Raw genomic sequence first — 14539 nt, forward strand, 5'->3', positions numbered from 1 at the left:
GTGTACATAACTGCATTCACATATATAAAAATATCTATATGCAATTTATAATTTTTTTTATACGCATCGATTCATGGATATATATATAATATCTTCTACTACTGCGTATGTAAGAGTGACATATTAAGGCCGTGTGCGCGGCGTGAAGGGGAGAGATTGCCAAAATTGAAGTAAAAAGAATGAAGAAAAAAAAGGGAGCAACAGAAGTGAGCAAAGAAAGGCAGCAAAAAAAATCTAGCAGAAAAATTTAAAAGGTTTATCGAACTTGAAAAAAAAAAAATACCCTTAAAAAAAAGAGGCTTCTTATCCTTACTGCATCTCGATTGCACTCAGGGCATCCTAAGGGGGGGACGGAATAAAAAAAAAAAAATACATAAATAAATAAGTAAAAACCAGGATGTTGTAGGAAGAAGGGATGGGTGCGGAGGTACTCGGACAACGGTAATCCGAATAGAGGTTTGCAATGCTTTCTGTGGCTCGTTTTTCTCATTTTTTTCGCGGCACGGGGTTGCCCCATTTATGAACATATAAATGGATGAGTAAAAAAAAAAAAAAGGAGACTTCACAGGGTGGCCCCTCTCTTGAAGTGTTCGCGCAAGTGTATAAAAATTCCTCCAATGGCTCACTGGGTTTTTTTTTTTTTTTTTTTTTTTTTTTCTTGGGAAGTTTCCTCGATGAATCACTCATATGCAATCAACAAGATTAAACCCATGGTATATTACATTATACACACTTGCGACTGTTTATATGTACATCCAAAAAATGAGCACGCGGATAGAGGAGTCCTTCCTCTCGATGTCAAAAAAAAAAAAAAAAAAATTAGCTGAGATGTTCACACATTACCTTTATAAGGGCTGTTCGCAACATGTCGCTGTTGCCGCCGAAGGCCTGGTCCAGGTGGAGCTTTGCTTTACAACACTGCGAATTGGGGAAGAGGAGAGATGCATATTTGTAAATAAAAAATGTGTGCAATGCTGACTAAACAGAGGGGGTAACACCTACGCGGTTGGCTAGCTCGGACGAAGCAGAAAGAAAATGAGGGTAAAGAGGAACCACCCAGTTGCAGCGGTGAGGGAAGCCATCTCCACCATGCAACGAGGTGATTCCATAACTAACCCGAAGTATGGTCTCCTCGATGGTGTTCTTGCAGCACAACCGGTAAATATACACTTCGTTCTTTTGTCCTAAATCCGGGGGAAAAAAAAAGGAAAAAAGCGCTTTGAAGGGGCACTCCATTTAGGGGTCACACACATATGCATACATATACATTACGTACGAAGGAGCATTTATATGCGCCTCTTCGCTGCTCCACCGCATTACCTAATCGGTGAACTCTATCCTCCGCCTGCCTGTCGTTGTGGGGGTTCCAGTCCTGCACAGGGGGTGGGGTAGGCGGTCAAGCATGGGCATGCATGCAAACCAGGAGTGGGTCATTCTGCGCGCATATGTACAGTCGTATATTCACACTAACGTCTCACACGAATCTTCGCAGTAACGTTTGATGCGAATCTTCTCACGCATCTTTGCGCGACGATCTCTCCCGTTGCGCCTTCCTACCTGGTCCATCAGTATTACGTGGTTGGCCGCGATCAAGTTCAGCCCAACGCCGCCCGCCTTGGTCGACAGGAGGAAGATAAAAACGTCATCATTCTTGGAAAAGCGCTTTATAATTTTCTGCCTCTCTATCGTGTTGGTGGATCCATCGAGGCGGACGTATATTTGGTTGTTCCCTTTGCGGTCGGATGTGTACGAGGGCGTGGACGTGGTGGAGGACGACAGGTACAGATCCTTGTCATTTTTGTTGAAGTCGCTGTTGGGGTCATCCTCCTTACCGGAGTTGCTCTGGTGGACTTCGTCTGCTCGGTCCGTTTCGTCTGCTTCGCCAGCATCACCCGCGTTTTCCCTCCCGCTGAGGTGGCTCTTCCCCTGTAGGTGACCGCTCTGCCCGCCCTGCAGATGGTCCGAAAAGTCCTGCTCGTCGTAAATAAATTCGTACAGAAGCGCCTCCTCAATGATATCAAGGAAGGTAGTGAACTGGGAAAAAATGAGGACCTTCTCCTTCTTCTTCCTAATCTCCTTAATCAAAGAAATCATATGGTGTATCTTGCTACTGTTTAATATGTGCTCCTTTGAAATTAGGTACTTGTTTAGGTTCTCATCTCCTTGTGATATTAAATGCTTAATGGAGAGGTGAATATCAAAATCGGATATTTTCATGAATTCATTTTCGACTGTCTTCAAGTCCAAGTCAAGATACTGATCTGTGTTGGCGTAGAAATATTTTGATATTTTTTTTATGTCATCAACGGAGTAGTAGTACTTGTGTAGAAGTGGGTGGTTGCATATTCTCCTTAAAATGAAGATGGATGCATTTATCATTTTTCCTCGAACTTCTTTGCTGGTGTTGTTAGCACTTTCATCGTCCACCGGTTCGTCTTTCCTTTTGTTGATTATGATGTTGCTGTCTTTGTTTTCTTCTGCTTTTTCTATGTTGATGGTTTCTTCACCAATTTTGTCGTCCTCATCATCGTAGTCGTTGGGCTCTTCCGCTGGGGCAACTCCGCCTTCGAAGTCTGCCTCACCTACAGGGTGCCCACTATCCGAGCTGGAAGAGACACCATGGGACGGTCCAGTCACCGCTCCACTCGCCGCCTCCGTGTGCGGCCCATCCGTAGGCTCCCCCACGTGACTGCACCTATTCGGGGTGGCTCCCGACTCCTCCTCACCGTCGCCATCCCCCCCGTCGCTGCTCGCGCGGAAAAGGTTCTCCCGCTTGATGTCCTTCTTCTCGAAGATGAGTGCCAGCTTCTGGAGCTCCTTCTCATCCGAATGGTTCTGCAAAAACTCCAGGTGCTTATGCGTATGCTGCATCTTGGACATTATTTCATCCTTGTACAGATTCAGCTGCGTTGTGTTGAGGGGCAGCTTAATAATTATGCTATGCTTCTTCGGCATGTCGATAAAGACGTGTTTTTTGGACCTCCTCAATATGTACGGCTCAATAATGAGCTGCAGCAGAATAATCTCCTTATTCTTCAATTTGACATACTTCACATCGTTCTTAATGGTTTCGATGAGGTAATTCCTTATGATATTTCTGGTTTCCTCCCTGTAGGTTTCGTCACTATTTCTGGAGTCATTCATCTCGCTTGGTTCCTTCTTTTCCATAGACTTGATCTCGTAAATTTCCAGTGTCTTTGCATTCTTCAGAGGGGTGCCATCAGATTCTAGGATACACTGATCGTCATTCTCCTTACTGTTGAGGATGTCTTCGTACATTTTAACAAAAGCATTCATTGCATTATTGATATTCTTTTCGGTAAATATTTCTGGCATGAGAAAAAGAAGAAGATTCATCAGTTCCTCTGTCTTATTCTGGATGGGTGACCCTGTCAGCAGAATTTTATTATTAAAAACGATTTTCTTCTGTAATTTTTTGTATATTAATGAGTTTTTATTTTTTAAGAAATGAGCCTCGTCAAAGATGAGGTAGTCATACTTCTTAATCTGTCTGAAGTAGGACACATCATTTTTTCCCATAAGCATATTAATACTGGTTACGATTAAATGTATATTGTTCGTCTTGTTTGTAAAAATATCATATGCAAGATATTTTCTTTCATTTTGATTTCCATAGTAGATAATTTTATGATTCCTCAGGTAAGGACACCACATGTTAATTTCGTTATTCCAATTTTTGAGTAAACTGGTCGGAGCGACAATGATAGTCTTATTTTGTAGTTCCTTCGTTCGATACATGTAATCGAGGAATACACATGTCTGTGCTGTTTTTCCTAGTCCCATCTCATCGGCCAAAATGCCATTTTTATTTTCTCTGTACAGTACATATAACCAGAAGACGCCACATTTCTGATACTTCTTCAGCTTATGAAATGTATCCACATCTTTCTCGAAGCTGTTGAAATTGGCGTCGAAGTTACTTACTCGGAAGGACCCCTTTACAAATTCTTTGATAATCTCTTGTCTCTTTTCTTTCACGTTTGAAGTGAAGTATTCTATAATTTTGTTCTTTATCTTTATGGAGGCTAATAAGCATTCGAATAGGTCTTTCAGATTTTTTTCATACTCCTTCTCCTCCTCTGCCTCGTTAGACATGGAGTAATCTTTATCGTCACTTAGGTTGTTATCTCCATTTTGATGATACGGAGTGGCATCCTTTTGTTCCTCGTCTTCGACTTCCTTCTTGGGGCTCTCATGATCTCGTCCCTTTCGCGTCTTCCCCAACTGGAGGGAATGATCCCCCTTCGAATCGTCTTTATCCCCCTCGCTATTTGAACTGTCCAGTACTCTTCTCAGTTTCTTTTTTTTCTTCTTCTTCTTCACGACATACTCTTCGCTTTTTTTCTCCTCCGATTCTTCCAGCTTCTCTTTGTACACATACTGATCGAAGTCAAAGAGATTTTTCGTAATTTTTCGCTTCCTCAGAGGTTCCACAAATTCGAATACGTCCATTTTGATTATCACCTCGGCAGTGGCAACAGATTGCCGGCGGTTTGTCGCTGATCGGCTCCGCCGTTCGCGAAGCAGACCACTCCGCCTCTACCTCCCATGTAAGGCGGAGCAGTCGTCGTCCCAACCGAGTCCAATTTGGAAAGGAAGGGAAGGCCAAAAATGGAACGTATGAAGAACGCCGCTTTGAGAAATTACACGTAAAAAAAAGAAAATACATAAAAGTGGTGTGGAAAAATCTCACCATGTATTTGTCATCCCAATGGCTCACTCGCCCTGGCAGGTTTGCGGTGCATTCATGAGGGGAAACGGGAAGCAAATAAAAGTCGTCAAAGAAAAAAATGACGAGCAATCCCTGAATGAGGGACGAAAAAAAGCGGCAAGGAAGCTCAATCCTTTTGCTATTTCAAGCGGGGAGCTGCAACGCGTAAAAAATAATAAAATAAAATACGGAGAGGGGAAAAATAGGGAAACAGAAATAAACGGAGCGCACGAAAAAAAAAAATCAGGCATGTTTCCACTAAAGGAGCAAAATGAGGCAAGCTTCCACTACACTAGCAAGATGAGGCTGTAAGGTTTTGTCGGGAAGCTCGACCAATTCATCAGGTACGTAAGAAACATACGGTAAAAATTGCGTGAGCGCAATTTTCCGATTAGGTGAGATTGTTTGGTTACTGCATGCTGACCACAAGTATCACACAGATGTTTTTGACTATGGTATAACTAAGCGAGTATGAATTGCGCGTGTTAAGGGCCCAATAAATCAGCCGAGCCAATCAGCCCAATAAATCACCTGAGTCAATGAGTCCCGCCAATGGGCTCATGGGTTGACTACTTGTGCTGTTCTGTTTCACCCGCGCTAATGTACCTGGCGCGTGGTTGCGATGCGGCAAACGAAAATTGCGCGGGCAAAGAAGCAGTCTTCTTTTTTGTTCAGCAGGTTGTATGAGGAGCCTGTGTATCTAAGCATATGTATGTGCGTGCACATGTGTATGTATAGGCATAGATATACATACGCATACTCATATATAAATATGTATTTGTTTATCGTTCGCGTTGCGCGGATGCTCTACCTGCCACTCGGCCTGAACAAGCGTCAAGACAAAGGAAGGAGAAAAAAATCGAACGGAAAGGTCATGAGGGAGCATATAAATCAGATCCACACGTTTCGTTATTGTGCACTCTGGGGAATATTTTTTTTTTTTTTTCTTTCTGAATATAGTTAGTTCTCCACAGCTATGAACATGTCGCTCCCAAGAGGTAAAAGAAAAAACGTCAAAATGGGTACTTCCCCCGAAGCAACTGTGCGCGGAAGTATGGGCATACATTTACATCCGATTTCCGCTCGCACTCTTAAATACATATGTGCACTAAAAAAATACCTATCTTAACTGGTACCAGTGCTGCGATAAGACGGAAGGGAAAAGCGATCATCCCGTGCTGGACTTGAAATTATTTTTAAAATTCAAAAAGTGGCAGCTTAAAAAAAAAGTCAGGAAAATGGTGTAAACGTACTTTTGCAATTTAACTCACGTTTGCATAAAGTACGAACCCAATGGTGAGAAAAGAAAAAAAAAAAAGCGCGTCTTCATCGTATAAAGTGCAGTTCAAAAAATTCAAAGTGCACGCGTCTCCCATATTGTGTATCTCTTTTCTTATCGCGTTTTTTTTTTTTTTTTCCTCCACATCGGGAGAGGTGCGAACAGTTGTGCCCCTATGGTGAAAGTCTGTAAAAAGACGCTGGCTTCATTTTTAACAAATCGGGATGCTAATTTGCTTCCACCGCATGTCATGTGTTTGCATGTGAGGGCGTAAGTAAAACATGACAAGCGCCAGGAAAAAAGAAGAATAACGGATTGACCATTTTGTAGGATCAGAGGTTGGGTCAATTCTGTGTGTCCCTGGGGGAGAAGCATCCCATGTGGGAGGAAGTTCCTCTTTCCCCCGCCTTTCCGCGAAGTTGGGCATTTGGACACATACCCATGGGAAGGAGATCTTTATGCCATTTTTCCTCCCCCACCTCCCCACGTTAGGCCAATTTGGCGAAGTTGCAATTAGTGCGACGGAAGTGGGTCGTCAAGGCGTTCCCGTGCGTGCATATATATACTGGCAAAGCATGTTCCAACTTGGGAAAGGTCCCCATAAGGGTCATCATCACTCCTGCGCTGAACGCACATCACCATTGTGTTGTCTCCACGTCGTTTCCATAATAGCATTATAAAAGAGGCGTGCCTATTGAAAGGTATACTTTTTTTTATATGCAGTCCTGTTTGGCATTTTTATTTGAAGACACTCTGTTGGAGGCTGAACTGGGCCATAACTATCTTGGGTAGGGTTCCCCCCTTAAAGGATTTGCTCCGCACTGTGGCGTCCTCCACCTCTCTGTGGAGTTAAAGGTGCACCTCGATACGGTTTATCGACGAGGGGTATCAAAGAGAAACATCAAAATGTGTTTAATCATAGGGATATTCTTATCACGCTGTGGTGACTACTTGGTGGAGGCAGCATGTGGAAGTAGCTTGTGGAGGCCACCAAATAGAAAGGCATTCACATCCAGTCGACGGTCACTCCCCTCTGCAAATTTGAGTGGCACCATAGGGACGTTACTGAAGGGAAGACACATTTGACTTTCTGAGTTTTCCTGTGCACATGTTTTTCCTCCCCCGTTTCTGCGATAGCGGACATATGCGTTAAGTTCACTCCACTCTACTTAACATTGTGGTGTGGGTAGAATGAAGTGATCGAGTGTGAAATGCCTGGACAGTGGCATCAAAGAAAAAAGGACAACTAAGAAGGATCATAAAGGAGGCGCCATTCACATACATATAAATGTGCACATAGAACCCCTTAAGTTGCAGTAACAATTTGGTTTTCCCTTTTTTTTTTTTTTGCCACCTCCAATTGTCACGTCGGGGAAGATAACCCAAGGAGGAGTTACTTTCCTTTTTCATTTTACAGAAGATATGAGCAAACGGTTTAGACTTCTTATTTTATTTTTTCACAGCCGAAATGGGGCAACGCAGGTGGGGACCTTGGCAGGGACATACCCATCTAGGTGTGCAAGAAGTTTGTCCCAGCTGTCGCTCTTTTTTGAATGATGCTATATTGAGGGAGAAGCAGGACGAGAATGGGAATCATCACGCAAATGGGAATCATCACACGAATGAGAAGCAACACAATAACATGTAAAAATTCTCTTTAACAATTTTGGTGGTAAAAAGAGGAAAAATATATATGGACTGTGCCATTTGAAAATTTGCAATATATCCTTCTTACAGGGATAACAGTTAGAAGGGTTATCCGAAAAGAGGGACAAGTATATTACTATTTGGACCCAGAGAGTGACGATCTACAGAGCGAGAGTAAACAGGGAGTATATATTACTCAAAGGAGATAAAAGGTGGAAGTTGGAAAAGGGACGAAAAAGGGAACATTATAGAGGATGACTCGACATCTTCAATTATTCGATGACGGGGTGAAAAAAGGGACATTTGTGTCTTGATTCTTTTTACAGTTACATCCCACATGCGCCTCGGAGATGATTGTTTTTTCCCTTTCGGAAGAGCAATGGTAAGCACTTAGATATTGCAGCTTTGGTCAGCGAAGAGGTAGTTGTGTGTTTGTGATGGCCTATTCGTGCGCGCGACTTGGTCAATTTCTTCCCGCTTAGCCACCACATGGCGATGCACTCGTAAGGCTAGCCGTTACCCATCCGTGGTAATGGCCCCGCACTTTCTATTTGAACCCATTAATGAACGCAGTGACGCGACTTCATCGGGGGATAAAATCCCTCATTTGTTGCTCTCGTGCCAGTCAGAAATGAGACCATTAGTGGCATGGTTCCGTATGCACCTACGCGCATGCATTGACATGCGCGTTATGAAAATTGGCCGTTACATTTGACGAACAGTCACATGGTCTCCGCTCTCGCACACAGGCGTGGCCAGTTCTGTCGGTCTAAACACACGATCAGCGATTGAGCACGGTAGCAGTGGACTTGTTCCCGAAAAGTTAAGAGTAGGATGCCATTCCATGTGTAGGAAAAGGCAAAACAGACCCTCCTTCGCTTCCCTGCCTTTGCTTCCCTTCCTTATCCTCCCTGGCTTCTTTTGTCTCCCATTTTAACAAAACAAGCCATGAGTACCCCATCCAGATGCCACCCCTTGTGGTTCCTTGCTTAGTTACCCCATTTATCTTCTCTCAATTGGTGAGCATAAAAGTGATGTGGTCTTAAAGAGCTTAGTCCATTCATTTCGAAATGTTAGGAAGTATTAACACACCTTTTCTCTTTTTTTTTATCGGAGGCGATTACAAATCGTGTTACCTTTAAAGACGAACATTTGGCGCGTTCGTCAAATTGGGAGAAAAACATAAGGCAGTCATTTTTGCCACAAAACGGTTCCATATTTATATTACATAGCATTCAAAAAAAGAAGGAGTTTCAAGAGAATCACACACGTTGCTTCATTTAGTAATCGTTATAAAGGTACTCCTCCACCCCGCCACCTCCCCATCATAGCAACAAACAAAAAAGGGAAAGTACCACCCTTTTAGCTAAACAGGTAAGCAAACACTTAGAATTGTTCTACCTTTTGCAATAAAGTAGTAATTGAGTGGAGGACTAAATAGCGATGATTTTTTTTTCTTCTATATATACATAATACTTCCTCTAGAGGGAGTAAAAAAGGGAATTTTGTTTCCCCCATTTTTACTAAATGGGATATCTCGCGTACTATATATGCTGCAACGATGGATGAGGGAGAAGCAGAAAACATTCCAGGAAGGAAAACGGACATTTAAATATTATGTGACTAAAAAGGAGTTATTTTTTCCTACTTGAAGGAGAAGAAAGAGATGCGTTGAAAATGCAGCCCAATTAAAAATGGTAAAAAAAAAATTTATCAAATGCCATTTTGCCTTGTGGTGACTTGACATATTTAACTGATAAAAAAAAAAAGATACATCTTCGATTTGGTTAACTTTGCGACCCCATGTCGCTGAGCAGGGCAGCATGTGATTTGTATTTCGTTTATACATAGAGAGAAATCCCCTCTACCTCTTTCGTTTGTTCTTTTGTTGTTTTTTTCTTTTCTATTTTTTTTTAATTTATTTTTTAATTTTTTTTTTCTATTTTTTTTTTATTTTTTTTTGTTTTTTTTTCTGGTTCAGATCATGGCTAAACTGACTTGTTACCACCCCCCACTCCGTCCTTCTGCTGTCCTTGCTAACTTCTGCAGTTCGCTTAGGGGCGTGGTTTGTCTCTTCAGATGGGAAAGTATTCCTTTCAGATGCACCAATGGAGGCCTTTGGGGGCCTCGTCTCTACATTGAGAGTCAGCATCATCGGTTCACTGCCTTTCGCTCACTTGTGCACCATTTTTTGTTCTACCCACTCAACTAGTATGTACCAGCTGTGCTCTTCGCCCGTTTGTCGTTTTTTTTTAGTCTACGATTTGGTCTGCTCAGATATAAGAAACGTCAAAATGGCATAGAAATCTTTTTATTTCATTTCGCTAAGGTAATCTCTTCTTGGTATTCATATTAGGGGCAATTTTCTTTTTTTTCTTTTTTTTTTCTTCCGAAAAGGGCAAATGTGGTTGCAATTTTTTCTTTTTGTCACGATTTTTTGAGCATTGACTTTCCTAAATTGTTCCTACGTAGAAGTGGTTGCAGAATATATCAGCGCGTTAGTGAGCGGTCACTGTGGTAGGGCTACCTCGGTTGGTTTGCTTACAAACGTGTACAAAGCTTCATCTTGGTAACATCGAAATGGTTGGATTGTCCAGGTGGAACGCCACCCTATTGGGCACCCTCTTTGCCTCCCTGCTGCAGGTACGTCTGTCTTGAAGCGTAGTGGGACAAAGGTCCTTCCCAGTTGCGCGACTGAGTAACTACCCTAATGCGTGGCTAACCGAATGAGCGACTACCCTAATGACCGATAATTTCTCTCCACCCCCTGTTGCTTTCTTTTTTTCTCCCCTTTTAGAACGCACTGCCCCGAGCCCAATCTGCTCGTCGCGGAAGGAACCTCTCCGAGCTGTCACTCTTTTTGGAAAATTTTAATGGACAAAGCAAGGAACGCATGAGCAGGAATCTTCCAGGTGGGAAAGGCATGTACGGAAATGGGGAAGGGGATGAAGGGAATGAAGACAAAGAAGCGGAGGAAGAGGAGGAGTGGAAGGAGGAAAAGAACGATTACAGGCGAGACGACGAGTGGAGGAAGAAAAACCAGGATATGAAGCGCAGATACGAATACGATGGAAGCGAAGACAATCTAAGCAATGCCCATCACTACAATGAGCATCTAAAACGGCATAGCAACGACAGAAGAAATTGCAGTATATTCCCCCACAGCGATGCATATTCAGATGAAAATGATTCCCTCAGTGACGACTTTGTATTTAAGTTTAGCAAAAATGGGCAACTACCATGTGGATGCACCAAAAGAGATATAAGCACGTACTTAACCAATGATCAGATTTATTTTTTTGTCACGCATTTTTTTTACCTAAATAGAAGAGAAACATTTATAGCCTACTACTACTACATAACATTTCTGAACAGAGTTTATGCTCAGTCGATGAGGAACTTAAAACAGTGGTATACCGATTTGGCAAGGTTCTATGGTCTTCCAGAGAACCTCCGAAGAAAATATTGGGAGGAATGCAGATCAGCCATGATTAAAGACTTAAGGAAAATAGAACTAATGAGTAAATTCTACTTCTTCGAAACGCTGAGTACCCACAGCAGAATATTTATTTTCAGGTTTAATATGCTTCTCCGTCGGTGTTCTCTACTGTGGAGAGATACCAAGCGCTATAACAAGAGGAAGTGGACCTTCATTTTGCACAACAAGCTAGAGATTTATAGAAGGGCAGCCTATAGAAGAGGCGGTTATGTGCAGAGGCAGCTATCGTGGGGGCAGTTAGCGGCATGAAGAGGCATACGCGCACGCACAGGTGGGTCCTCCTTTCCATTCTAATTGCACCCCCGAGGTGACAAAATTTAGGTGCAATCATCCTGCTTGCCATCCTTCAGTTTCTCACGAAAGGGTACCCGAACAGGGGTAAATGGGACATTTTTAATTTTGCACAAGTATTTTTTTTTTTCATTTCTTTTTCTCCTTTTTTTTGCTCCTTTTTTTTTCTCCATTCTTTTGCCTCTTCTTTCTGCTCCTTTTTTTTGTGTGTCTCACTTCTGTGGAAATTACTTTATAAGAAGCATAGACTCCTTTGCGCCGGTGGCGAGATAGCAGTACTGGGCAATGTCCGTAGTGCCGATGGCGATGGAGTTACGAAATGGACGGCGTAGCGAAATAATCGTATGACTAATTAAACATCTGCAAACATGACGCAGTTTTCTAGTTTTTCGATTTCTAGGGGAGGTACTATACCCCCATGTGGCAGAGGAAGAGGCAGTCGCAGTACCAGCGGCAGTAGCAGCGACAGCTGTTGATCTATATGGCCTCACGCGCTCCCTTCTCAGGGTGTGCGCTCGGGAACTCATTTATCACTGTCGGGTTGCTCGGAGAAGGGAAGGGCGCATATGATATGCCTGCTGGTGATCACCTTTTAGAATTATATATTTGAAGGGACATATGACGGGCATGCTACAGAAAATGAGGGGAAGGGCTACAGCGACCTGCATCCTCTTACAACACAGAGACATCAAACAAAGCGCATCACCATGTGCGTCCGTTAGAGTCAAGCGTAGAGGGTCTTAACGCATTAGCATCATATTACTCGGATGGAGAAAGTGAGAGGCACTTCGCCCACCAGGGGGAAGTAAAACGAAAAGGTGTTTTTTCTTTCTATACACACTGTTGTTCGTGTCTCTTTTCGTAAGATAATCCCCAAAGGGAAGTTACCATTCGTTAACGAAGCAATTTCGCATATCTGCTAGATTGAAACAGGTGGATAAGGAAACGGATGCAACAGGATACACAGGTTATACTCAACAAAAAGGGCGACAATGTATGTAGAAAAATAAAAAAAATGAAAAAAAATAAAAAGAAATAATAATAAAATAAAAGGCACGTTGTAACTTCCGCTGGAGAGTAAAATTCTAGGCATAACGCACCAAACGGTGACCTTCACCATTTTTACGTGACGGCGTGGTCACATATTTAGAGCTGTGAGAGTAAATCTATCATGGCAGTTTTCAACGCATGTTTTCCGTTACAATTTATAATCACAAAGTAGATGAACTTTTGAGGCAGCATCCGTTCTAATGTCAGATAGAGAAGGGATACATGTACCGTGGTTTTTTTTTTTTCTTAAATTATAAATACAAATTGGGCTAACCACAATACCCGTGGTTAATTAATTTATTTGCGTGAATATCGCCAGATTCTTCCATACCTTCCATACCGTACTTTTTAAGCTTATTCTATTTAGTAGCCCCTAGGAGGGATCTATTCTTTTAGATGCATAATAGGTGGCTTGAGACGGAACGTTTAACCCTTCTACTTCGCCTACTGTAGCTGTGCTGTTGGTACTTTGTTTTTTTTTTTTTTTTCAGCTTTATACCTTCTCATGTTTCCAAATTAGTATTGGACCGCGTACTATTGTTCAGCACTATGTTAATGTGAGTCTTAGCATCTCCATGTTAATTTTTTCTCTTTTTTCTTTTTTTCTTTTTTTTTGTAACCGTGCAGTACATTTTTGTTATTCTCTTAAATGTCAGCTTTTTTTAGACGCGAAAAAATTTACTCTCCCTGAAATGTTTATTTGGCGTACTTTTCCCTAACATACCAGGTATTTTTTTTTAATAGAATAAATGTACAACTGGGCGATTTTCTTTTTTTTTTTCTTCATTTGTCTAAAATTGCTTGCCTAAATGTAGTTGTCCTTAAAAATCATTGCGTTGTGATCGAAAAAGAATTATTCATAAGTATATTTATAGATATAATATATTACAAAAAAACGCAGACAAAATGGGAAGTTTGAAGATGTCCTGTCTTTTCATGCTCAGCGGCTCGCTCTTGTTTACCCTGTTTTCGGTAAGGCAAATATTTCCACATCAAATTTGATATATTTTTTTTTTTTTTTCTTTTGATAATGACGATACATTGAATTCTTTTTAGTTTCACTTGGGTTTATCATCTCTACAAATGTATGCTCCACTTGTGAACGTCTGTTTATAGAACCCACTTGGCCCAGTGTATGAGAATGCACGATCGAGTTGCCAGACTGTTATCTTCGGGAGAAGACTATCTGAACTGTCGCTCTTCTTGGAGGACTGCGATCAGACGAGTGACTCGACTACGAGCATAAGTGCGTGTAGTAGTGTAGATGGTTCCATCGATGATTGCAGCGCCGGTTGTAGCGATGGTTCCACTATTGACTGCAGGGTTGTCGGCAGCGCTGATCGCATCGTTGATTGCAGCTATGATGAGCATTTGAGAATCTTTAGCTGTGAGTCCAAAGGCAATTTAACAGACGATGACAGTTACAGCGACGGTGACGACTTCCAGCTCAAATTTGACGATGATGAGATCCTCTCGTACGGTTACGTACAAGAGGACTTCGATCGAAGCCTGACGAACAGTGAAATCTTTCAACACGTTTCCTATTACTTGTTCTTCATAAGTAAGGAGGATGCATTTATTGGATTTTATTATTACATTATCTACCTGAACCGATGTTACAATAATGTCATGAGAGAATTAAAACGATGGTTTGCTAACACGTCAAGATGGAGCAGCATACCTAACGATGTCCAAATGAAATACTGGGATAAATGTAAAACGGATCAAAGAAAAATTTTAACAAGGATACAACAAGACAGTAAATCCAATTTTGAACGCATGGTAAAGGGAAAAAACAGGCGGGTCCTGCCAACCAGCCGTTATTTTGGATGCCTGATTCTCTGCAAGGAATTATGGAGACGCGCAATTGAAGAAATTGTGGACAAGTGGACTGACATCTACATGGAAGAAGTTGCAAATTATAATGAAAAAATTCAGTTACCATCCAGCGGTGGGGGGGATTCTGGTGAGTGAGGGATAAGCTTTGCAAAAATGGTTTAGAAGAAACGAGACCCCTTAAATGGAGACCGAAAAAATCAGA

At 42.0% G+C, this 14539-nt stretch overlaps 3 protein-coding genes across 3 annotated transcripts; 2 read left to right on the forward strand and 1 right to left on the reverse strand.

Annotated features, from left to right (window-relative positions):
- Positions 1–309: 309 nt before the first annotated feature.
- Positions 310–4473, reverse strand: C922_02590 (adenosinetriphosphatase; the record flags this gene model as incomplete). The annotated part of the gene is made up of 5 exons (XM_008818189.1): positions 310–339; positions 844–918; positions 1117–1184; positions 1321–1372; positions 1558–4473. The coding sequence occupies 5 exons, from the start codon at positions 4471–4473 to the stop codon at positions 310–312; spliced, it is 3141 nt and encodes a 1046-aa protein (XP_008816411.1).
- Positions 4474–10238: 5765 nt separating this feature from the next.
- C922_02591 (hypothetical protein) lies at positions 10239–11406 on the forward strand (the record flags this gene model as incomplete). Its single annotated transcript, XM_008818190.1, has 2 exons — positions 10239–10301; positions 10456–11406. The coding sequence occupies 2 exons, from the start codon at positions 10239–10241 to the stop codon at positions 11404–11406; spliced, it is 1014 nt and encodes a 337-aa protein (XP_008816412.1).
- A 1998-nt stretch (positions 11407–13404) lies between these two features.
- On the forward strand, positions 13405–14472 carry C922_02592 (hypothetical protein; the record flags this gene model as incomplete). Its single annotated transcript, XM_008818191.1, has 2 exons — positions 13405–13470; positions 13615–14472. The coding sequence occupies 2 exons, from the start codon at positions 13405–13407 to the stop codon at positions 14470–14472; spliced, it is 924 nt and encodes a 307-aa protein (XP_008816413.1).
- Positions 14473–14539: the final 67 nt, after the last annotated feature.

Source organism: Plasmodium inui (genome assembly GCF_000524495.1).
Source record: "Plasmodium inui San Antonio 1 unplaced genomic scaffold supercont1.9, whole genome shotgun sequence".
Taxonomy (NCBI): Eukaryota; Apicomplexa; class Aconoidasida; order Haemosporida; family Plasmodiidae; genus Plasmodium; species Plasmodium inui.